Source organism: Schistocerca americana, chromosome 2 (genome assembly GCF_021461395.2).
Source record: "Schistocerca americana isolate TAMUIC-IGC-003095 chromosome 2, iqSchAmer2.1, whole genome shotgun sequence".
NCBI classification, from domain to species: domain Eukaryota; kingdom Metazoa; phylum Arthropoda; class Insecta; order Orthoptera; family Acrididae; genus Schistocerca; species Schistocerca americana.
Genome location: NC_060120.1, coordinates 572,439,495 through 572,466,015, shown reverse-complemented (window position 1 = coordinate 572,466,015; position 26,521 = coordinate 572,439,495). Strand labels below are relative to the sequence as shown.

At 37.5% G+C, this 26,521-nt stretch overlaps 1 protein-coding gene across 1 annotated transcript in view; it reads right to left on the bottom strand.

Moving 5' to 3' along the window:
- LOC124596056 (inositol-3-phosphate synthase 1-A) overlaps positions 1-26,521 on the bottom strand; it is a 69,590-nt gene that overhangs the window by 21,127 nt on the left and 21,942 nt on the right. Inside the window, exon 4 of the mRNA XM_047135031.1 lies at positions 4,300-4,570. Coding sequence (XP_046990987.1) covers positions 4,300-4,570 — 271 coding nt within the window. The remainder of the gene's footprint in view (positions 1-4,299; positions 4,571-26,521) is intronic.

The following is a 26,521-nucleotide window of genomic DNA, read 5'->3' as shown; positions in this document are numbered from 1 at the left end:
TACACTCACACATATCCATGAGGAATTGGTTCTTGCTTACAGAAGGCACACATGTATCAAAACCCACTTGAAAAGTTTCAAGAACCTATGTTAAGTGAGGAATCTATGAATGCACTCCAAACCCCTATGTTTCGCTCCTATAGTGGCAGCAAAGGACAAGATTAGACCAGTTACAGAATGCATAGAAGCATGTAAGCAGTAATTCTTATCATGTTCCATATGCAGACTGAGTTGAGAGAAATAATGGGATAGCGATACACAAATAGTATCGTGTATACAAGATATGAAAGGGTACCGCTTTCGCAGAGCTGTCATCCGTACTCAGGTGATTCATGTGACGGTTTCCAACGAGATTATGGTTGCACAATGGGAATTAACAGGCTTTGAACTGGGAATGGTAGTTGGAGCTAGACACATGGGACATTCTAATTTTGGAAATGGTTAGGGACTTCAATATTGCGAGATTCACAATGTTAACAGTGTGCTGAGAATACCAAATTTCACTTATTTCCTCTCATCACAGACAACGCAATGGCTCATGGTCTTCACTTAATAACCAAGAGCAGTGGCATTTGTATTGACTTGTCAGTGCTAACAGACAAGAAACATTGTGTGAAATAACCACAGAAATCAATGAGGGACATGTGACGAAGTTATCTGTTAGGACAGTGCAGTGAAATTTGGTATTAATGGGCTACAACAACTGAAAATCAATGTAAGTGCCTTTGCTTACAGTACAAGATCGCCTGCAATGCCTCTCCTGCACTGGTGACCACATCGACTGGATGCAAGAGGACTGGAAAACTGTGGCCTGGTCAGACGAGTCCCAATTTCAGTTGGTAAGAGCTGATGGTACGGATCGAGTGTGGTGCAGACCTCATGCAGCCGTGAACTTGAGTCATTCACAAGGCACTGTGCAAGCTGGTGATGGCTCCATAATGGTGCGGGCTGTGTTTGCATGGAATGTACTGGGTCACTGACTGGAAATGATTATTTTCGGCTGCCTTAAGACCATTTGCAGTTATTCATGGACTTCATTTTCTCAAACAACACTGGAATTTTTAGATGACAATGCACCATATCACTGGGCCACAATTGTTCACCACTGGTTTGTAGACCATTCTGGACACTTCGAGCAAATCATTTGGCCACTCAAACCACGTGACATGAATCAGATCAAACATTTATGGAACATAATCGAGAGGTCAGTTTGCAAACAAAATCTTGCACTGGCAACACTTTTGCAATTATGAACAGCTACACAAGCAGCATGGCTCAATGTTTTTGCAGGGACTTCCAATGACTTGAGTCCATGTAAAGTCGAGTTGTGAACTGCACCTGGCAAAAGAAGGTCCGACACAATATTAGGACTTTTGTCAACTCAGTATAAATGGAATGGGAAGAAGCTCTAATATGTGTTATGATGGAAAGTACCCTGTGCCATGCACATGATGATGATGATGATGATGATGATGATTGCAGGTCGATGAATGGCAAGATTATCAGAACCTCTACAGAATATCAATTAAATGCTTATGGAAAATAAAGTTTTTCCTTGCAAGCAATCTTCCTGGGACAATGGCCCGTGGACACACGTTAGACACTTTAAAGACTGCCTGGCAATAACGACATACCAACAAACTAAAATGTGTAATAAAAAATCACGCATGGAAGTGTACACTTCCGTATGCAAATTTGTGCCTTTCCCATTCTTAAAGCTATATACAGTCATGACATAAAATATTAAATAAAATGAGAATTAGCTGAAGAAAGTGCTAAATGTTACTGCCTGGTACATGTGAATGGCTGATACTAATAAAAACAGGAAAGAAGTCAATCACTGTGAGAACAAATATATGCTGGGAAACAGTCCTATACACAGATGTTGAAAGTGCTTAAAAAATAAATAAATGATAGCAGTTCTCAATTTAACAGTATTTACTAAAGGAGAAATGGACATACATTTAAAACTGTAAGACTGATTCAGATAACCGTGGCTGGCTTGATCACTGACTAAAACAGGATGAACCAGATACTCTGTGATACAGCAAAACACCTACCCAATAATTTAGGCAGCAGTCATGACAACACACACAATATTAAAGCCATTTCCACAATCATCTCATTGTTTTAAAACCATGGGCTATAGCATTACCATAAAAACTGTTGCCCTATTGTGAACATAAAATGCATTCAAGTAAGATGTTGTGCACCTACAGTAATATGGCACAAAGACAGCACATTAGTGGGCCATCCTGCCAGAGGAGTGGCCTGTGCAGCAGAGGACAGGACCCTCTTCAGTGCGACTTCTTTCCATCTGTGTTACTGGAATGATGTTCACCAAGGCAAAACTGTAGGCTTCATCAGCCTTAATTTATTACTTTGTACATCCAGCCACATATTCTCCCACTGACATGTAACTCTGATCCTCAATAATCAGGTAATATCAGTCAAGGGAACAGCTTGAGGCAGTACATTACTTATCTTGCATGCATCCCTTGCCGCAGAATACTACTACTCTCCCTTGATGTTACAGTATGAAAAGTGTGTGTCATATGTTCTGTGCCACTTTCCTGGGTACATTTGCTGAATGGTCTGCACAGCATCAGGGCAGACAAGAAAGTTATTCCATCAATTTCACTATACTGCTCCAGTGCCTTTAGGATTGATAGAGCTCTGCAACAAAGACTGTAAAAATTCGTCCAGAAGTTTACTCTTAAAGACACAATAATAGAAAACAACTAAGTAACCTATAGTATTTCTCACTTAGACCCAACAGTGCAAATTAATTTCACTGCACCTCTAAACACACATAAAATGCTTGCTTAAAAGTAAAATTTGGTGTACAAGATCCCTTGCACTTTGTCAGATTTAAAAATTGTATTGCTCTCACTACTAACAATGGGGGAGCATATTTGTTCCAGTCCTGTGTTAAAACATTCAGGTCCTTCATTCTAATTCTAAATTATCATACTGCTCTTCTGTGATTTAAATACATTTGTTCTACTGACTGTTGGACAAGAAGATTAAAGGTCAACTGGGGGATTAACCAGAAATTATATGCATGTTGCACCAAAGAGAACTTCTACGGGTTGGTTAGAGGTAGTTCCCTTGTCTCTACAGAGGCTGGGTTTACCGAGCTTGTCCCATGCTCCAATGCCAATCTCATGTCCTTATAGTGAGCTGATTCTAAAATTTTTAAATGGGAAGCTTGTTCAGAACCATAAACAATATAGCCATAGTACAAGATGTGACCTATCAAAGGCTCTGTAAAATACTGGGGTACCTATAAGCTCCCAACATTTGACACTTAGTTTACAGCATTTAACGCTCTTGCTTGGAGATGCTTCACATATACCAACCCAGCAAGTTTCTCATCAAAGATGATGTCCAAGAACTTTACTGTTTCCTCAAAACTAAGAGTGATGTTCCCCAGCACCAGTTTGCATCTATTACAAACATTACCTATACGCACGCACCTCTCTCTCTCTCTCTCTCTCTCTCTCTCTCTCTCTCTGTGTGTGTGTGTGTGTGTGTGTGTGTGTGTGTGTGTGTCGAAACATTGAAGCCTGTCTTTTTGCAGCTGTCTTGAGATTGAGAGTGAAAGACAAACAGATGATTGAAAAATCATCCACAAAAAGAGTGCACTTAACACTCTCCCTCAGGGACATCATTCTCCTGGGTATGTCAGCCAGAGAGCTGGCAACCCAACCTAAAATACTGTCCTGAAAGGAAGGGAGATAAAAACCTGCAACAACAGTCTAAAATTAATTCCTAGACCAGCGAAGATGACCGAGCTTGGAAAGAAGCATGAGGTATATACAACTGCATTATTGAACTTCTTTGCCAGTGGGGATGGTTTTTATGAGGGTTACAAATGCTCAAATTAATATTTGTCAATTAATAAATGTAACACTGCAAAATTAACAAACTGTTATTATTTTAAACATACTCAATGTTGTCACAGAAAATATAACACAATGTCCTCATCCAAACCACGGTCTGTCCTCTAATTGGTAAACAACTCTCATTATGTCAATATGTGGTACTCTGATAGTTTTTTATATATGCTACTAAGATTTGTTTCTGCATAAGCAGTTCTGTGTTTTGACCAGTGTAATCATGTGCGTAGTCCATATGGCTACATGGAGATCTTAATCTAGAGCTATTTTATTAACACTAAACAGAAACAAAAACAAATACCACCCGACTCTACACAAAATTAATGACAGCATTACAAGAATAAAAGAAACTAGTGGGTAAAAAGGAAAAAGTCACAACAGCTTTTTAATTGGGTACCTGATTATCTGCAACAAAATCACCAAAGAAAATAGCAGGTCGTGGCTTCATGTTTTTCATATGTGGATATAGTTGCTGCTGTAAGTTCCAATTCAGAACACAAGCCCTTGCCATTGCATCAGCCAAATTTAGTGAAGATATATCCCAGCCATCAACTACCACATCATTGGGATTCACCATTGGCAGCATGTCACTCATGGGAACATAAACATCTTCACCACCATCGCCAACTCCTAAACGGACTGTAGAGGCCTGTGTTATTGAACCATACCTGCAACAAATTTTAGTATTTATTCTTTAAACATTTGTATCATGAGACATCTGCATTTCACATGGGTGACATACATGTTTTTAATCAAAGATTTAATTAATTAATACAATTATAAAACAACTTACTGCACGTTTTGCTACTGTCTTTCTCTGTAGTGTTCTTAATTGGTACACTCCCAGCCAGTGTCTACGGGATGGACAGAATGACAGAACTGTTTAAGCGACAATCTGGTGTAGATATTTCTCATTATCTCCACATACGCAAATCAGTACACCAGATGTTATGATTCAGCAAAATGTTTTAAATTGTTTCACTCAATAAGATATTGAAATATTCATCACAAGCACTGTCTTCTTCACTGCAACCAGTTTGTTTCTTCTTACAATACTTCTCATGGGGATACTACTATATGGGAAAGAAATTGGTAAAATTATAAGGCTTACCCAAACTCGTTTACTGTGTTTCAGTTTCTCATGTGTTCATTTATGTGAAAGAGATTTCTTCTATTGGTGAAAGAAGAGGTGGGAGGGGGAGAGAATAATGATTGTCTTGTCATAAATTAATTGAATGGCAATTCCTCCCACATTACAGTTTCAAAATTCCTTACAATGTTTTTCTGCAGCATTCTTACAGTGACAATACAGTAATGAAGAACTGGTCATTTATCCACTAACAAGAAGTATCCCAATTTGAATATCATGTCTTCCCGAATTATGAGATATTTGCCGTTGCAACTGCTTTATCATGAGAGGATGTGGTCTGGCTTCTTTGGTTTTCAACCACATTGTATCTGGTGACTACTGTAAGCATTTGTACGGAACATGGCCTGTAAGTGCTACAATGTATCTGCTAGACTTTTATGGCCCGAGATCTAGCACGCTCTTTGCGCTAGTGTGCTTAGGACTCTGTCATTGTCGAGGGACATTACAGCTGTAAGCATGCAACTACAAATCATTGTGTGTCTGTTTACAGTAGACACTGTGTTCTAGTGTGCCATCTGGTCTTCATTTGATGACCACATCCACAAATAGAAGTTGGTGGTTGCCCACTAACTCCATCATGAATTTGATGTTCTGGTGCAGCAAATTCAGGTGTTGTTGAGTCTCATAGGTGCATCGTCCTTGTGGCCAGATTACTATTGTATCATCTACATACTGAAAAAAGCACGAGGGCTTGTAGATGGTCAATTCCGGTTTCTTCTTCAAATGCCTCCATAAACATATTGGCCATCATTGGTGATAGTGGACAGCCCATCCCTGCTCCATTTGTTTGTTCGTAATAATTTGCATCGAACAGAAGGTAGGTTGATGTAAGCACAAATTCAAACCACTTGGTTAGTACTGGCACAAACTTTTTCCTATGAGGTTTAGGGCATCTCTTAGTGGGATCCTTGTGAAAAAGAGATACTATGTCAAAGCTTCCCATGAGGTCTTCTTGAACAAGTCAAACAATTCTGGAGCTGCTGAATGAAATGCACCAAACTTTGTATATGATACTGTCATTTGCCCACAAGACGGCTGAGCATCGCTGTCAGACGTTTCGCTAATTCATATGTTGGTGTGCCAATAATGCTAACTTGGACAAAGAGGCATTTCTTGCTTGTGTAGATTAGGTAGTTCGTAAAGTGTAGGTGACACAGCTGCTCATGACTGATGTGTCCTCACTGTCTTTTCGACTGGGAATGTATGTTGGAGGTGTTTGATGGTCTTCCTCTTCATTCAGTTGATAGGATTGTCCTCAACTTTCCTGTATGTATTGTCCTCTAATAGGTCATCCAATTTTTGTTTGTGTACGTGATGTGGTAGAAGCACCTTTGTCTGCTGGCTGGATGACTGTCTCAGAATCATCTCATAGCCACTTGTTTAAGTGCTTTTCTCTCTTCCTAAGAGACATTCAGCTTTGGCAGAGCTGCCCTGGTAAGTGTACAGCATGTTTCAAATTTCATTTCCTTTGCACATTCCATGTAAGTGCAAGAGCAACCTGTTCCATAACACTGATAAATTCTGCTGTTGGTATGGCCATTGATGCTGGTGCGAAATTTAGCCCCTTTCCTAACACAGAAAAGGTAATATTGTCAATTATTTTCTCTGTATGGTTAATGACAGTTCTCCGAGGTTCTTCTTGCAGTGGTTTAGCCGTACGGTGTTCATACTTAGCAGTTTGTCTGCAGGTGGCTGATTGCCATGCCTTGGCTTGAGATCAGCTATCTGCATCTATTCACCCCCATGAGCCAGGGGAGAGCATCAACATCAACTGCAGGTGGAACGAGAAGTGTTCTCTTGAGGTGTCGCTGAGTCTGCATCGGGTGTACTGGATCCTCTCCCTAACTGGGGACAGGCTGGCTCTTCTCATGATCCAGGTCGTGGCTGGAGTTCTGATGTGATGAAGGACCCTCACGTAAGGTGGTACGATTCGGTTCTCTCGGCACCTCAGCAGAAACCTATGTGAGGCCAAAAGGTGCTCCTTCCTGTTCTGAAGCTAGTCAAGCTTCTTAATTTTGCTGTGCATCACCTCCCCATAGAAGTACAAGAGCTGCGATTTCAAGTTCTCTTGTGTAGCAAAATCTTTAATAGTTCTAGGGTATTCAGCCAGATGCCATCATCTCAAAGGTGTGATATTTCGGCAAGCCAACTTTTTACCATCTTTAGGCATTCTGGATGACTGGGTGACACGTGCTGGGTGCTGCCAAGTTGTTGCAACAATCCAACACCTCCTAGGATTGCATTGTCAAAGAAGCTGAAGAGATCCAACTGCATGACAGGCTAATAGATAAGGACACCAATTTTCAAGTAAGCAAGGCCTGGAACGCAGGCTGGAGCATGACCAGGACACAGCAGGAATCTATGCAGAGGTTGGCTCCTGTCGCAGCTGAGGGGGGATGAAAAAGCATGGTCATCTTGCCAGCAGAGATTCGTATCCAGTGCCAGCCATAGTGCTAATAAAGCCCCTGAATCGACACCTGACACAGTGCTTCCCCCATCATGGCATCAGGTCCATTCCACAAGGCACTGGCTGGAGGGGGTGGCAGGAGTGGGGAAGATGTAAAAGCAGCACCCAGCAACACCCAGTCACCAGGAGCACCTGAAGATGAAAATAAGTTGGCTTGCTGAAATATCACGTCTTTTAGACAACAACACCCTGATGAATACCTGAGATCTACTCAAGATTTTCCTAAAAATTTAAAATCATATATATGCAATACTAACAAAAAGTATACCTCTCAAAACAGAAGTAGCTGTGTTGTCGCACGGTCTATTATGTATCACTTAACTGTGAATGTGGAGTTTCAATAAAATGGTTAAAACAAAGCAGAATGGAATAGCACACACTCTTGCCAAGTGAAACATGTGGACATGGTAAATCAGTTTTTGTAAACCCACACTGCAGTAGTTAAGTATCAAATTCCATAATGCTCATAACTATTCAGATCTGTGTCACTAGTTGCTCCATTCCCATTTTCAATCATCTCACTGAAAGTACATGTTTATATTTTGATAACAAATAAAGGAAGATTATACAACAACAACTTCTATTTTGGGAAATGTAACTCTGTAAGTAATGGATGAGTTAACATATACTGTTTCAAATTAATGTTTTGCCTTTTGTCAAATAATATATCAACTGCGAACCTGATGGCACAACTGTATGTTACACAGGACTGTACCTTCAGTGACTCTTGCTTCTCTAGTCTTTATATCTGTTGATCTGCAAACATATGTACACAAATGCAGTTTTACAGCTAAATCATATTGATAGAGAGCAGAATTTATACATCTAAAAACAATTTTTACTCAGTTTTAATTGAGCTTTGTAAGTAAATTGAATTACAAAAATTTAACAAGTGCTTCAACACGTTACATTTGCAGCATAGTTCTGCATATGAATATAAATAACTATCATCTTCAACCATACACACATAAATTCTCTCTAAATCTTATTTCAGGCTACCAAGAGGTTCTAAGAAACACCTAGAATAAAAGTGAGTGGCTATGTTTACAGAAAATATACACATTTTCTTATAACACACATTAAAAGTCTTAATTGCAAGAATAACTATACATAAATTGTAAAGATTGCTAAACTACTACAAATCAACATTACAGCTCTAAAGCATAATACAATACAAATGACAATAGCTATACATGAATATCAAGGTCTTTTATGTAGTTTATTATACTACTCATCACTACCAGCAAAACTTCGAAAGGATCTCTCTATGCATGTGTGGAACATGTTGATACCACATGCACAGTTGTGTCATTCAGTACCACAGGCACAAAATAGTGATGAAGTTTTGCCCCACTTGTGGAGAGTGTCTGCACACCTCCCATGGCCCTTATAGAGGCAATTCAGAGTGATCCAAATTGCCCAAGGTTGGTCAAATCCAGGGGGGCTTCACGTTGGTGCAGAGCAGTTTCACATATTATGGAGAACAATTTTGTTGCTGACAGCATTTCCATTCAACAATGGCATTGAATTAATTTTTAGTAAGAATCCTAGCTGACAGAAGTGAGATGTTTTTTCTTAATCTTTTTCGATCCACAGGTAATACATAATTTGGTACTGCAAGGTCATGGAGTGTGACTCAAAATAGATAACAAGTATGTGGGAATAGATCATATTGACCCAATGAAGCATTTACCTATTTCATATGTCACTGTGACCGACATATGTTAGTACGAGAATTGCAATGGTCTAAGATGAGAGTTTATAAATCATAAAAAGTTCTTACTTAGGTACTCTTCGGGACAGATGGTTTCAGTTTAATTTAACTGCATTTAAAACTAAATGTAACATGCTGATAAGAAGAGTGGATTCCACAAGGTACACAATTTTCTAGTTTCAGAAAAAAGAATGCCACAGTGAAATAACAAAATATGATAACTGTCATTTCATTAAGTACATCAGGCAGAATGCAAACAATGTCATGTTCACACAGTCTCTCAAAAAATTATGGACTTTACATAAATATTCATTGACTGTGAGGTTGTGCCATGTGTATGTTATATCTTCAGAGTATATAAAGTTACATTTTTTGTCATTATCTTAAAAAGCTGAGTTGAGAACCACATACATTTACTTCATGTTAGTAGAGCACGAGCTGCACTTACTGATGCAACAAGTGATTAAAAACTTAGTGAAAATTCATTTATTTGTTGTGTTTTGAGTTGGTGCAGACAATGTAATTTTAGCTATTGTGCACAAGGTCTGCTGTTCTTTGTTCTTCCTGTATTTAACACAAGATGATGTCAAGTTTCAACCAAAATCAATTCCATATCGAGAAACTCACCAAATGTGATAATTATGCGAATTGGAAGTTCTCAGTACAAGAGCATCTAGAGCATGATGAACTTTGGGACTGTGTATGCAGTACCAATACTAATTCAAAGAAAGAAGTCAAGGATGCAGTCAATTTCATTATTACATCCAATCAATTATGTGCATATACAACATGCACCTAAAGCTAAGGAGGTTTGAGAGAAACTGGAGTAAGTTTTCGATGATAGCTGTTCATTAAAACGATACATGGCATTACTGAACCATCCCCTTATCACTACAGAATTGTCTAGAAGTTTTGAAAACTATGTGAACAATATCATGTCAACCACTCAAATTATTATAAGAAATATTAAATTGGAAGTCAATGATGAGTGGCATGAAACTCTCATGTTGGCCAGCTTGCCTGAAATGTACAAGCCAATAGCAATGGGGACAGAAAGCTCAGGAATAATAATTTAAATAGATCTAATAAAAACAAAGCTTTTACAATAAATAAAATGCCCAGGGTGTTCAGCACTCTTCACCAGCAAAGGACCTTTTCCAGGAAAACAAGTGCACAAGCTAAACACAGCAAAAGGAAATAAGGGATCTGGGTGTTTCAATTGTAACACAAATGGCCACACTGCTGCATACTAAAGAAAAAGATGAGTAAATCTGAGGAAGAAAAAACTTTCGCCGCAGGTTTCTTTACATTCAAAGAATGTAGGTGTATGGTATGTGGACACATGACATGGTGTATTATACACACAAAACGACCAGTACCTACTCTGTTGTTCCCAGCTTGTTGTGGAAATATGGGAAATGTCAATATGATACTGAATGGTCATGAATATGTGATGGTACAAGATGGTGGCAAGTATAGGTGTACATGATGTTACTGCTAAGCTAAATTACAGCGATGTAGTTAAAGAGATAGCTTGTGTGAAGTCCAAAGATGAACTTAAAATGTATAGTGAACGTATTTCAAGTTTACAATCAGTAATCTTAGGATTAAGAAGAGAAAATGACAGCCTAAGGCATGAAAATATGGACCTTAGGTCGAAACAAAGCATGGGTGTACTGCCAAAAATTAGTTCCTATAAGTTGATGGAATGGAAGACAGTGAATGGCAAATGTAAAGCACAAGGCAAAAAAATGTCACCTACAGTGAGTAAACCAAGTTTCGAGTGTGAAAACAATTTTAATATCCTTTATTCCGAAAACTGTAGTCAAGTGACTGGATCGAAACATGAGGTAAATTCGAGTGTGTCTATGGAAAACGTTAAAAATCTTCACAGCAAAAAAAGTGAAAACTCACGCAAAACAGTTAGATTTGCCCTACCTGCACCTCAGCTCTTACCAGAAACCAATAGCGATAAATGTGAAAGTGTGAAATGTGGCGAAAACGAATTTCGTAAACTATGCAGTGGAGAAACAAACAAAAGAAGGGTAAAAAATACGATTGTCAAACCGTCGAAAAAAAGGTACAACGTTCTCTTGTTAACAGACAGCCACGGCAGATATTTGGCAAGTGTTTTACAGGACAATAACAAAGATATCCAAGCAATAGGAATAGTGAAACCAGGTGCAAGTACGAAATATGTTGTTGATGTCGACCTGCAGGGAAGAGAATGAATATGTAGTGTGTATAGCTGGTGCCAATGACATCACGAGAAATGAAGAACGAAATTGCCTAGCAAGCCTGGAAAACTTCCAAGAAGCAAATAAATCACGAAACACCATTCTTACAACGCTGCCTCACAGGTACATTCGTGTGCAAATAAGTTGATTCGAAAAACAAACATTAAAACGAAACAAATGTGTGCTCATTTTGGCAAATGTAAAATATTAGATATAGGCAAACTGAAAAGAAGCCTACATACCACACATGGTATGCACCTAAATTTTGAAGGCAAAAAATTCTTGTGTGACAAAATATGGAAAATTATCAAAGAAAAAGACGATTTAAACAGAATTCTCAGTCACAAAGTAGACAATGATTTTTTTTTTTTTAGAGGAAAGCAAAATAAATTAACCCTTGTATATCAGAATGTCCAGTATGTAACTAATAAAACAGAGCAGCTGAGTGTTTACCTAAATGAAACTAAGCCACACCTCTTCCTAGCGAAAGGATTGGGATGCAAGGAAGAATTACAAACTTATAAACTTGGTGGTGTGGTCTTCAGTCCTGAGACTGGTTTGATGCAGCTCTCCATGCTACTCTATCCTGTGCAAGCTTTTTCATCTCCCAGTACCTACTGCAACCTACATCCTTCTGAATTTGTTTAATGTATTCATCTCTTGGTCTCCCTCTACGATTTTTACCCTCCACGCTGCCCTCCGATACTACATTGGTGATCCCTTGATGCCTCAGAACATGTCCTACCAACCGATCCCTTCTTCTGGTCAAGTTGTGCCACAAACTTCTCTTCTCCCCAATCCTATTCAATACTTCCTCATTAGTTATGTGATCTACCCATCTAATCTTCAGCATTCTTCTGTAGCACCACATTTCGAAAGCTTCTATTCTCTTCTTGTCCAAACTATTTCTCGTCCAGGTTTCACTTCCATATATGGCTACACTCCATACAAATACTTTCAGAAATGACTTCCTGACACTTAAATCTATACTCGATGTTAACAAATTTCTCTTCTTCAGAAACACTTTCCTTGCCATTACCAGTCTACATTTTATATCCTCTCTACTTCGACCATCATCAGTTATTTTGCTCCCCAAATAGCAAAACTCCTTTACTACTTTAAAGTGTCTCATTTCCTAATCTAATTCCCTCAGCATCACCCGACTTAATTTGACTACATTCCATTATCCTCGTTTTGCTTTTGTTGATGTTCATCTTATATCCTTCTTTCAAGACACTGTCCATTCCATTTAACTTCTCTTCCAAGTCCTTTGCTGTCTCTGACAGAATTACAATGTCATCGGCGAACCTCAAAGTTTTTATTTCTTCTCCATGAATTTTAATACCTACTCCGAATTTTTCTTTTGTTTCCTTTACTGCTTTCTCAATATACAGATTGAACAACATCGGGGAGAGGCTACAACCCTGTCTTACTCCCTTCCCAACCACTGCTTCCCTTTCATGTCCCTCAACTCTTATAACTGCCATCTGGTTTCTGTACAAATTGTAAATAGCCTTTCGCTCCCTGTATTTTACCCCTGCCACCTTTAGAACTTGTACTGCAGAAAGACACGCAAAAGTGGTGGGGTAGGCATTTACAGTAGAAATGATGTAAAATGTGAAAAAGTTAAATGGATAGGTTGTAGCAGTAAAGCTGAAGTATGGAAACAACAGTCTTATTATAGCAGCACTGTATAGGTCACCTGGAAGTAACACAGAAGAGTTTCTAAATTGCCTAGAGGACTTGCTGGAGGGGACAGCAGTGTATAAAAACCACTTGTTGCTTGTTGGAGTCATTAACATAGACTCATTAAATAATAGTGTTAACTATTTGCACTATATGAATGTATTACAGTGTTATAAATTTAAACAAATGAACTCAGAACCTACAAGAGTCACTGCAAATACGAAGACATGCATTGACCATGTTCTCACAAATGTAGGAAAACAGAAAGTAAATGTAAACACCTTAGAAAACTACATTTGTGATCACAGAGCCCTTACTATGGAAATTGATGTAGAGCATATAGATGTAACTGAAAGTGATACACTTATATACAAAAGAAAATTTAATTATTCTAAACTTAAGATGGCACTAGGGAATGAAAAATGGGAACCAGTGTACAATGCAACTGAAGTGAATGAAAAATGGGAATATTTCTATAAGTTATTCAGTAACACTTTAAATGAAACCTGTCCTTTAGTTAAAAAAGTAAATAAAGATGTAAACCATAAAGCCAAGAATCACCATTCTGAAATTATTGAACTGAAGGAGAAAATGAAAGATTGCTATATACTTTTTAGAGATACTAAACTACAATATTTCTCAACCAAATATAAACTGCTCAGAAAAACATACAGAGTCCTTGACTAACCTAAAAGCACAGAAATATACCTCTGAAATAAGGAACTCTAGCTGTATCAGTAAGACTATCAGTAAGACTGCCTGGAAAATAATGGATAAAGAAAGTGGGAAACAGAATTCCTATGAACAAAGCAACATAACATTAAAAGAAAATGGTGAAGAAATAAATGACCCAAAAGAAATATATGAGAAATTTATACAGAAGTTCAGTACAGTTGGTACAAATGAAGTTTGCGTCAAGCCACAAAATTTTAGTCTTGCAAAATCTAGCCAGTCCCTTTATATCCACGGCATTACTGAGAGGGACGTCCTAGCAATCATATCAGCACTTCGACCAAAAAGGTGTTGTGGCTGGGATGACATTTCACCTAAACTGCTAAAGGAATGAAGGGATGAAATAGTGAAACCCCTGACTCACTTGATAAATACCTCCCTGAGAAATGGAGTATTCCCAGACCTTTTGAAAATTACTGAAAAGGATTAAAAACTGACACTAAAAACTACAGGCCAATATCATTAACCTCAGAACTAAGCAAATTGTTAAAGAGAGTAATACTAAATCAAGTTGAATCATATTTCACCAAACACAATCTGTTAAACAACCTACACCATGGATTTAGAAAAGGGAGATCTACTACAACAGCAGTAGCATCTTTTATACATGAAATATTAAATAAGCTGGACAAAAGTGACAAGGTAATAGGCACTTTCCTAGATATGAGTATAGCCTTTGATACTGTGAATCATACCATTCTTCTGTGCAAGCTATAAGAGTACAGGTTGAGAGGACTAGCCTTGAAACTACTTACCTCCTATTTGAAAGGCAGGAAACAGTGTTAAAGCTAACTTATCAAAATAATGAGCAGCTGCTAACAACCAAATCAAACTTCAGGACACTTCAATGTGGCGTGCCTCAAGGAAGCATACTAGGGCCTTTTCTGTTCCTTGTATATGTAAATAACTTATTTGAACCCCAAAATTGCATGGTCGTAAGCTATGCCGATGACATAGCCTTCATCAGCTGTGGCAGTGATATGCAGTCTGCAGCTAACAGTACCGAGATCAGTTTCAATACTCTGTCCGCATACCTTACAGCAAACAAGCTTCTTGTAAATAAAGACAAAACGGTAATAATGAAGTTCATCCACAGTTATAATGCTGCCATAACTGATACTGTATTTACATCCCCATTGGGTCTTGCATATGCAAATTCACATAAATTTTTGGGCATCACTGTTGATGAACACTTATCATGGAAAGAACATGTAGATAATATTTGCAAGAAAATCAGTAGAAATGTGTATCTACTGAAACAGGTCTCAGCCTTCTTGGACCATGATACTTTAAGGCAAATATATTTTGGGTTAATTCATCCGCACCTTCAGTATGGTATTGAGATATGGGGTGGGGCATCAGCAGTTCATATAGATAGACTTTTTAGATTACAAAAAAAGGCAGTAAGAATAGTAGCCAAGGTAAAGAAGAGAGAGCCTTGTAGAGACTTCTTTAGAAAATACAAAATTCTTACGGTGTACTCCATGTATATACTGCAGTCATGTTTGTGAAACAAAATCCTGAATTTAATATGAGAAACAGTAATGTACACAACTATGATACACGGGGAAGGGAAAATTTTCATAGAATTGTGACCAATAAAAAGGCAACGGACCACAGCCCACACAGAATGGGAGCAATTTTCTACAATGCACTACCCTGTGAACTCAAGAAAGTAAATCTAAATATGCTTAAGAGTAGACTGAAGCAATTATTAATAGAGAAGTGCTGTTACTCTATAGTGGACTTTAAGCTGTAGTGCCATCTTGGAAAACAGTGTATATAGACAATGTCTCCGGTCTACCAGTGGTATGAAAGAATGTAATTATACACTATATTATGTGTACAGTATAAGCTAAATTGTGTTACACTATAGAGGGATCTATTTGGAGTGCCCTTTTGAAAAATAATGTGTACAGACATGTGTCTGATCCATATGTTGTTATGAAAGAATGTAAATATTTTACTGTATAAGTGTAAAGTAATCTAAACTTTCCTGACAATGTCCGAAAACTTTGTTATATGGACAGAAAATAAATAAATAAATGAAAATGGAAGAGTTCAGGTAAGCAATGCTAGTCTGTCACTTAGTCAAAAAATGGTCAAGTACATTTGCAAAGTAAAGTTTAAGCATGACTATTGACATGCACAACAGAGAGAGAAGGTTTGAGTGTTCAATGGCAGTGGTAAATCTAAAACCTGCTCATAATTTACATGTCATTATTCTGTGGCATTAACACATGGGAAATTTGAATTTAAATAAGCTATCAGATGTACCAATGGAGTGACCTTGTCATCTGCAAGGAGTGGAAAACCTGCCCCATCTACCATACAACTCCAAGCAAAGCAAAGAAAGACTTCTACTTAATAATAATGGAACAAAACCTTCATAACCATTAGAGCTGATTGACATACACATTATGTGGCCCAAGGAAACATAATCACTGGGAGATATGAAATATTTCATCACATTCTTAGATTATTATTTCAGGAATATGCATGTATGTTTTCTAAAATATAAATTCCTTGTACTGGAAATTTTCAACACTTACGTAAGTCTAATGGAGAATCAACTGGAGGGGAAAATAAAAAAACAATTGCTCAGACATTGGTAAGGAGTACTGTAACAAATAATTCAAGAATTTCTTAAACAGAGGTCCTATTCAGCATAAGATAACTATTGGTTACTCTCCTTAGCAGAACTGGGCTCAAAGAGCATATTAACAGAAGAACAGAAGAGAACACTGGAGGAAAGATCTAAATGTATGTTATTCAATGCTGGTTTTCTTTAAACAGTTTTGACTGGAGGCAACAGCAATATCTTCCTGTATTATTAATTGGTCACCTGCCAAAGTAAGTGATGGAAACAACTTTGGAGGTATGGTAAGGTACAAAATCTGATATACTATACAAGACTTTTTGGATCACAAGATATGACTAATTTCCAAGGAAAAATACCAAAAGTGGGATTTCAAAGTCAAGGTAGCTGGTATTTGTTGGCTATCATGAGTTTACCAAAATCTTATCTTGACACAAACAACCTGAGAAAGAGTATAAATGTATTTTTTAGGAAATCCACAAAAATGTAACCTATATCTATACTTCTATATAAAGACAAGTTATCTTCAACTTTGCAACCAAAAATCTAGGAAACTAGTTGACTAAATTACTTTAAAAATTTCACATGATACTCTAATAAATGTTCAGATGGACATATGTTATATATTTTGTAATATATATAATATATAAATATATATGTAATACATGAAAGGAGATTCTGTTGCCAAAAATCTGAAGTTCTCGACTCATTTCTTCACATTTATACAGACACTAATGCACATCTACACAGGCATGAAGTACGTTTTTTTTTTAAAATACATATAATATATAGACATACGTAATGTATAAAGGGGAAACATTGCTACAAAAACTCTCAAAAAGTTCTTGACTGATTTACTTCAAATTTTGACATGATACACTAATAAACATTCAGATAGACACAGGCTACATACTTTTTCAGTCTTTCTTGCAGTCAGTTTCAAATATGATAGGAAGGCATATAAACCACTGCACAGTTTGTTTCTCAGGTGTATATTCTTTCTACTTGCATATAATTCCAAATAAAAATGGTATGCACAACAATGTGCTGTTTTGTTTTCTTTCTCGCAGTTGATTTTACACAAAACAGGAAAGGTTTATTTATGGCTTACTGCTTTCTGATTAGAATACTATAATAGAATCCATATCATTTGAAACTTCGTTATCCTACCAATTCACAGATTATTCTACCATTGAAGCTACTATTGTCACAGATCTAGCAGTTGAAGGTATCTGTTGTACTCCATATATCAATGATCTCAATTGATTTACCCATTCACTGTAAGCGATTTCAATTTCCAATTGAGAGAGAGAGAGAGAGAGAGAGAGAGAGAGAGAGAGAGGGAGAGAGAGAGGGGGGGGGGGCAGTAGGAGATTAAGACATACATCCAATTCCCATACATATTTAGCAACTTCAAACCACTGCCAGGTTCAGTACTAAAATAGAATTGCACCATACATCTGAAAAAACATGGAAACATCTGAAGAAATCAGGAGATCAGGTGGAAGAAACACAGACAACATTTAATTCACAAATCATAATGAAACTTTCATCACATGCACGAGTGGTGGTGGTGGTGAATATAAATCAGCTAATGATGCTGTGATTATGATACCTACATAATTGAGGACAGAATATCAACAGATATTAACCATATGAGATTATATCTTATGGCCAAGACAGTGGCTGTTCAGTATGGGCAGAAATAGGATGATGACCTCAATTTATTTTGTTCAGTTCCACGTCAAAATGATTCTCAGCCTGCTGATGTGTTATCATCTGTTCATGATCGTCAGTGCAACAAGGCATTGGATTAAGAATATGATTCACTGATGAAAAATAAAATGTGGTCATTGGAAAATCAATCTGACCAAAGGGAAAAATAACTCGCTACAAGGCAAGATTAGGGGTTGAAGGACACGTTCAAAGAAAGGCATCAATGATGAATTATACTAACCAGTTGTGAAATACACTTCAGTTCATTACCTATTTCACTGCTAAATATAATCTAGAAATGGGTCAGGTGACGTAGCAAGTGCATTTTTGCAGTGGGATGTTGACATCATAATTTGTGTGCCACAACCAGAGATGTAATCAGAATGCATCCAAATATGTTTGTTACGTAAGTTTCTGTATAGTTTCAAGCAAAATTAAATCTAATGTTGAATAATGTACTACTGGAAATACGATTCGGAAGTAAAGATTTTATTCCTGTACATGTATAAGGGGCATTCAAATGAAGCCCGGTCACTAGTGTAAAGTAACGGTAATGATTTGATTAACTCAAAAATGTAGTTATGCACAGTACACATACTCAAAAATAGTTGCCAAAACTGTTGGCACATTTATTCCATTGCAACATTAGCTGGCCGATTCCATCCTTGAAGAAGCTAGTAGGCTGCTGTCGGATCCAGACCTGGACCCAGTCACACACTTCGTCGTCCTTAGCAAATCGATGTCCATGAATATCTTGTTTTACAGGTCCGAACACATGAAAGTCATACAGTAAAGGGCGGGACTGTACGGTGGATGTTCCAGCATTTCCCACCAAAACTATTGCAATGTCGTCTTCACTGCATTGGCCATGTGTGGGCGGGCATTATCATGCAGGAGGATAACGCCACTGGACAACATGCCTCGACATTTCAACTTGATGGGTTGTCTAAGGTTCTGTAAAGTGGCTTGATAACACTAGGCATTGATGGTGGTTCCCCATTCCAGGAACTCAACGACCAGTGGACCATTGTGGTCAAAAAAGAAGGACAGCATGACCTTGCCAGAACTGGTGTGCCGGCCTTTGATTTCTTTGGAGGTGGTGAAGTCACATGTTTCTTCTGCTTCCTCTGACGCTTGCTTTCCAGCTGAAAATGGTGACACCATGTTTCGTCACCTCTGACAATATGCAACAGTAGGCTGTATTACTCCTCATGATAATGCTGCATATTACTCAAAGACAGCGTCATTCGACTACTGCGCTGTTCGGTGGTCAGTTGGTGGGGAACCTACTGGGCACAGATTTTTCGAAAGTTGAATCACTCCTCATTGTTCCTGCTTACTCGCCTGCATGTTCTGTAGTGGACAATAACTTGTGTGACCACCTTCTCTTCAACGTGAAACTACACTGGCAGTATGCAACATCAAATGGTGCACATGCGTCAATCTCTCTACCAATAAATGGCACCTCCAAACCCGCAGTTAAGTGGTGCCACCTTATGTGTACGGCAAAGGTAGATTCACTGACCATGTTTCATTTGAATGAACCTCACAATTCTATAGGCAAATCAATAATGTTATTCCTTGGTGTGTGTGTGTGTGTGTGTGTGTGTGTGTGTGTGTGTGTGTGTGTGTGTGTGTGTGTGTATAAATGATATACTAATTTCTTTTAGTCATTAAGCACAACAATTTAGATATCAAAGAAAAGCTAAAAGAGAAATTTTCCCTAAAAGGCATTGGCAAAGAAGCACTGTACTGGCATGAACGTAACCAGAAATTGTGAAATGAATGTGATTATCAAATGAATTACAACAATGAAGTATTACACTATTTTTGAATGTAATATTACAGACCAGTTTGAACTCCCATTGAAATACAAGCAAAGTTTAACACCAATCCTACTGACAGAAGAAACAACAGACTACAGCCAAAGGGTAAGATGTTGATTATATCTTGCACTAATGATAAGACCTCATATTTCATGTGTCATAAATAAATCAACACTGCAAAGATCTGAGAAACCAATAATGGGTCAACAGAGTTATTTTCTGGGAACTAAGGATCTATAACTGCATTTCACCACACAAAACTCCTCAGAAATAACTGGTTACGTGATGCAGAGTGGTTCAACGATCTAGTATATATAAAGTACCATACTGGTATTCATGGAATTTGTGCAAGCAAACTGTAGAGATTTCTGCAACGGAATCGAAGTACATGGCAATGGCGTTGGTAGCTCAGGAGGCTTGGGCTTCAACAGGTGTGAAATAAACTTTTTCTACGAAGGAATGATGTGATAATTTTACATTGCAACAACTAAAGCACAATAAAATGTGCCATCTACAGACTATCATCATCTAAGGATAAAACATATAGATAAATTTCTGCACTTTCTAAGAGAAAATGTTAAATCTACAAACATTTTTATTGTGTCCATAAAATAAGTTAATGTTCTTGGGGGGGGGGGGGGGGGGTGTCAGATATTGGACTGCAAATGATTTTATGCTCCAGCAGTCACTTATAAGATTGCGGAGTCTTCATAATATTTGCTAGTTGTGAGGCTAGTTCTGTGCTATACATGATCTTTGGAGTAAATACAGTTACATTTTCTGTCATTTTAGGCTGTATAAGCACTGGCAAACAGTTAGCAGTATTGAAATGCCAAATATGCTAATACTACCACAAACTCAGTTCACACATCGAAGTTTAAATAAATCTTTTTGATAAAAGCAGTAAAGGCAGATGTCAACACAGCGATTATCAGAGTAATATAAATACCTGTAAAATTTACCATGAATCTGAGTACTTTACAGAATTTAATGTAGCTTCGAAAAGATTGTGGGATATGTTATATTCCCATTGTAAATTTATTTATTTATTTATTTATTTATTTAGATTTTTTGCATGGAGTCATCAAAATGATGGTTTTTGCAAATGTCAAGTAAAAATACAAACATAAAATACATTTAGATCTTAGCCTTACAGGAAGTAGTTAAACAGTAAATTGATGCTTGTCAAAATACTTTCCATCTTACACATATTAATACAGCCAATGATTTTTTATACATTATTTTACAGCTCTTAAGTTTAACCATTTAAAATTTGTTGAGTGAATAGACACACTGTTCAAAACAGAATTCTTTTAGCTTTGATTCGAATTTCTTTTTATTACTGTTCTGGCAGTTTATTATGCCATATCAGTCCATTAGTATATGTGTTCTGGTCCGTCATTTTTAATCTTGTTCATTGTCGGTAGTAATTTTCTTTGGACCTGGTGTTGTGGTCATGTATATTACTACATTTAATTACTTCAGTTTTCTGTGAGACAAAAAAAGTAATGAATTTATAAAGATACAAAGAGTATATGATGAAGGACTTGTGTTGTCTGAAAACATCACAGCAAGAGTCTTTATAGCCTAGTCCATGTATAATCTTTAACCCTCTTTTTTGTAGCAATAGTACTCTTAAGGTGAATGTCTGCAGCACAACCCCATATTTCTATATATTAGCTAGGATGGGGATAGATTGTCCCATAATACACAGTTTTAAGCAGTGAGTGGGCACGATTTTGGACAGTTGGCTAAGTAGATACAGCCCATTCCTGACATTTTTACATACAGCGTTAAATGTGGCTAATCCACCGGAGGTTTGAGTACAGATGGACCCCTAGAAATTTACACTTGTTTACTTCCTCTGCCACTATGCCGCATACCTCATTTAGGCACAAGTGGTGTGAGCTGCCAGTTGTAAATATTAGCATCTGGGATTTATTTACAAAATTGTGCATGAAAATATTAACTTAATTCTAGTATCCCACTACTTGCTGAAAATTTCTGTTCCTCACAATCTTTACCATGAAATAAAACTGAGGTGTCATCAGAATAATTTATAGTGTGCAAGTTAATGGCATGTACAACGTTATTAATACGCGCTAAGAAGAGGAAAGGGCCAAGAATTGAGCCTTTAGGGACTCCCTGTGTCACTGTTTCACTTTTGGATTTGAAAGTTAAGATCTTATTGCCAACCTAATGTGTAAGTTTGGTACATTGTTCCCAATTCACCAGATAGGTGGATAGAAGTTTCACTGATGCAACAATGATACTCTACACCCACAGTTTTTTTTAAGAGAAGCTCGTGGTTTACTGAGTCAAATGCTTGGCTCAGGTCGAGGAATATTCCGACTTTGTGCATACCCCATTCTATATTGCTATATACTTCATAGAAGAAACTGGTACCAGCAGTGGCTGTACTTAGGTCTTTCCTAAACCCATGCTGCAATTCAGAAAGCATTTTGTGTCTTGAGAAAAATTTTGCGAGTTGTGATAGGCTAACTGTTTCAAACATTTTACTGAAGGTAGGGATTAGTGATATCGGTCTATAATTTGAAGCTACTTCTTTATTTCCCTTCTTATGGACTGGCTGAATTACACTTATTTTTAAGGCATTTGGGTATATGTTTTCATTAATACTACAGTTAATAAGATAAGTAAGGGGTTTAGTTATTTCATTGGCACATTTCTTTAACACTACACTTGAGATACCATCCTCTCCAGATGAATGCTTGTTCTTTAGCTTTTGTATTGTATTAAATATTTCCTGTTGATTCATCTCCATAAATTTGAGCTCTATACCATCCGTGACATTATTTGGTGAAGATTCTACTGAAAGGATACCCACTAAAGCAAGTAATGCAGTATATCATATAGTTGCACCCTCTTAACTATAATATACAACAAATATTTTGAAAGCAATATTTCCAGTGTGTTGAAGTGTGCAATAATTAAATGTTTGTTCAATGAAAGCTCAACGGAAAACATTGGAAACCATCAGACATTTTCTAGTCTTCCAATCTTGCAGAATGTATTGTAACTGCAAACTAAATTCAAAATTTTATTTCATAATATATTATTACTCTAAGTGACAAATTTGGATCCCAACAAGAAAAAAGCACTATGAAAGCAGTAAACAACTTCCTCAAGAGGCCTAGCTTTCCTATATATTAGGTAATTATGGGATTAGTGGCAATGCTGTGTGGCGGCTTACACTACCCACAGGGTAAAAAGCAAAGAATGATTCTCATTTCAAAAAGCAGTGATCTATAGTTATAACTTGGGTATACCACTACAAGCTGCCGCTCAAGACTCCTTGCTACAGCCAATTCTGTTATTATTGTTCAAATTGCAGATAGATAACTAAGCTGCAATTGTGTTGAAATCCTAGCAAATAAATTAAGCAGTTTTTCCATCCCCTATGAAACCTACCTCCACTCCCACTGACCACATCCTTCATATAATTACATGTGTGACATAATTTTATCTGCTTTGTGCATTTGTGTTAAGACACATACACACTAGAACAACAAAGGCCAACATATGCCAGCCAACTGTTTCGTTGGCGAGATCTGCTTAGTGGGAGTCAATGAAGCAATTGGCATTTGTTGCAGTCCAGTCTGCTGGCAGCAACATCAAAGTGTTTACAGTTAGTTGGCACTGGGACCCCCCTCCTGGTAGATGCCAGGTCAAATGTTTGTTTGTTTAGTAGTGATTTGTCGTGTCTCTGCAACGAGTGTGTATTTAAGTTTATCAAGACAGCCACAAGTCGCATTTAGCATGTTTTATAGATCAGTTTGGCTCTTTAATTTAAGAAGAGAATCATCAGAGACTCTGGAATTTATAGTTTAAACTACAGTAGTTGACCGCTAAATTAAAGTGTAAAACCAGTCAATGCTAAAATTCGAAGTGCGACTTCTGGCTACCCTGAAAATGTTAATTTCATCAGTCGCCGTTTCCCCTGTAGGCAATGTCTGTTCTCACTACAGGTGCAAATTTACTGTGTTTAAAAATACTAGAGTACGGAGTGGAATATAGAGAGAGAATAAAAACTGATAGAGGTTTATCGTGAATGGGAATGTTTATGAGCCCCTCAAACTGTGATTATAAAAACAAATGGAAAAGATCAGACGTGTGGAGTGTAATAACCCAGCTATCAGAAAGTGATGCGCACAATGTGAAAAAGAAAACAGTGTCTTTATTGACATATTTTCGCAGTGAATGACAAAGAGGAACAAACAAACTGGGAATGACAACTTCCTGCCCCAGGCACAGCTTTCCGAAAAGAGGTGTTATGTACGGAAATTTTAGGGTTCTACACAATTCATAACAATTCAAACTCTGCAGCTTTCGTTAGGGAAAACTTTATGAAATAGCCCATATGCCAATTCAGCTTTAAGGTAGACATTAATTTTGTCCCACCATATGGCTCCCTACGTTTTAAAAGAGGTCGTCTATCAGTGTAGTTTCTTCTTCTACTTCTTTCTCTGATGATCAGCTTCTTGCAGTAAAATAAATGCTGCACATGTGATGAGTGCTAGATCCCCTTCTTCCCTCATAATGTCGGCCAATGAAATTTTAATTAAAATGCTACGTTATAACAATAACAAAATAGGAGCAACATTGGCAAGTTATCAGAGCCAACTGTGATTTCACACGGCTGAACCCCTTGGTCGCAAGTCCTTCATTTGGTGTGGATGATAAGCTGAATGCCAGAGCATTGGCCACCAACATTCAGCCGATTCCAGTCACCATCATTCGTTGGCTTAGTGTGTATGAACCATTACAGTCTGAAGAGCAGTTAGGGGTAAAAAGAGAAAACATTCAATTACACAGTACTTGCCGAAGTACTTTTGGAAACAAACGGTTCTCCTTGTCAAATACTACAAATACAGCTGAAGGCAAATCCGAAAGACAATATCAACATAAGTAGCTACGAATTGTCTGTATGTATGTGTACTCTAGCTTGAAAAAGGATTCACTGGTAAACCAATAATTTTTCAGTCTTATTTATGTGTTTGTCAACGACTCAGCACCCTATTTTTTTACATTCTACCAAGACTTCCCATTGTCATAAATAACTATGAAGTCACACTGATTACCTAAAATTACAACAAAGGCCTGATTAAAAATAAAATTTGAAGTCACAGTTTTTTTGCTTCTTGAAAGCTAAAAATAACATGTATTTTACTAGCAACCATAATACATAATTACCCCTATGCTTCAGGTCTGCCACATCCAAATCAGTGTTTTGCACCTTTGCTTGGAAACCAAACTGTCTTTTTGCCCTACTGTGATTCAGGAACTATTTCTGCTGGCAGTTCAGTGGTAATATTGAACGTCTGAGGCAGGTAACAGCCCTATATTATAGTCACACTATCCTAAAAGGACCTTCTGTTTGATGGTTAATGATAATTCCTTACAGAAAATCTGGTTTTGGGATTGCTTCTGAAACCCTTCTGAAGATCTAATGCCTTCATGGTGGTCATGCTAGCAACACACAGTGGTTCTGTATTCCAGACACAACTAAACATAGTTTTGCAGAACAACTTAGAAGTAACAACTGTCTATGTGCCCCTCATTCCTATAAGAAACTCACACTACGGTACTTTAGGATATTAAGTGCCATGTTATTCAAATCTACATCTTGATCCATACACTAGAAACTACAGCAAAGAGCATGGCATAGGATACTCCCCATTACATTAAATATGGGGGTTTCTTACAGTTCGAATTGGTAATGGAGCACGCGAAGAATGACTGCTTGAATGCCTCTTTGTGCACTACCATCAGCCTAATATTTTATTTGTGAACACTACAGTAAGGATATGTAAAGAGCTAATAGTATATTCCTAGAGAGCTGAATACTCAAAGAACTTAATTTCATTTCTTAGTCACCTCTTTGTAGTATTTGGCACTTTTGGTACAAGTGTTTTGTAGTAAAGTAGATCAACAGGGCATACCGTATGTTCGAATAGCCCTTTGAGCGGATCTCTGAAAATGTGAAGTATTAAATATTGTTGACACTGGTAGCAACAGCACAATTTCTTACAGGTGTACGTACTTGTAAAGCTTCATGCACAACTCCTTGTATTGGCATACTCATTTCAATCTATAAATGTACTGGTGTTTGCTTTTTACACGCCAATGTTGTATGACCATAGTTACAGCACTGTACAAGAACATCAGATTAAGTGTGAGACCAAAGCTTCGGAAGAGGAATACTTCTTTAATATATTTAATATATATAATATATATTAATAATATATGTAATATATATTAATAATATATATATAATGTCTTCAAATTGAAAAGTACAGTTTTACTCGGTGGGGTGTGTGGTGGTGGTGGTGGTGGTGGTGGTGGTGACGGGTCAGATGGCATAGTGGAAATACTGCTGACAGTAAAGAATGTTTTATTAAACTTCGGTACATGCTTTGTCGAAGCTCAGCGAGGCAGAACATACCTCACTCTGTTGAACCTGGCCAGTGC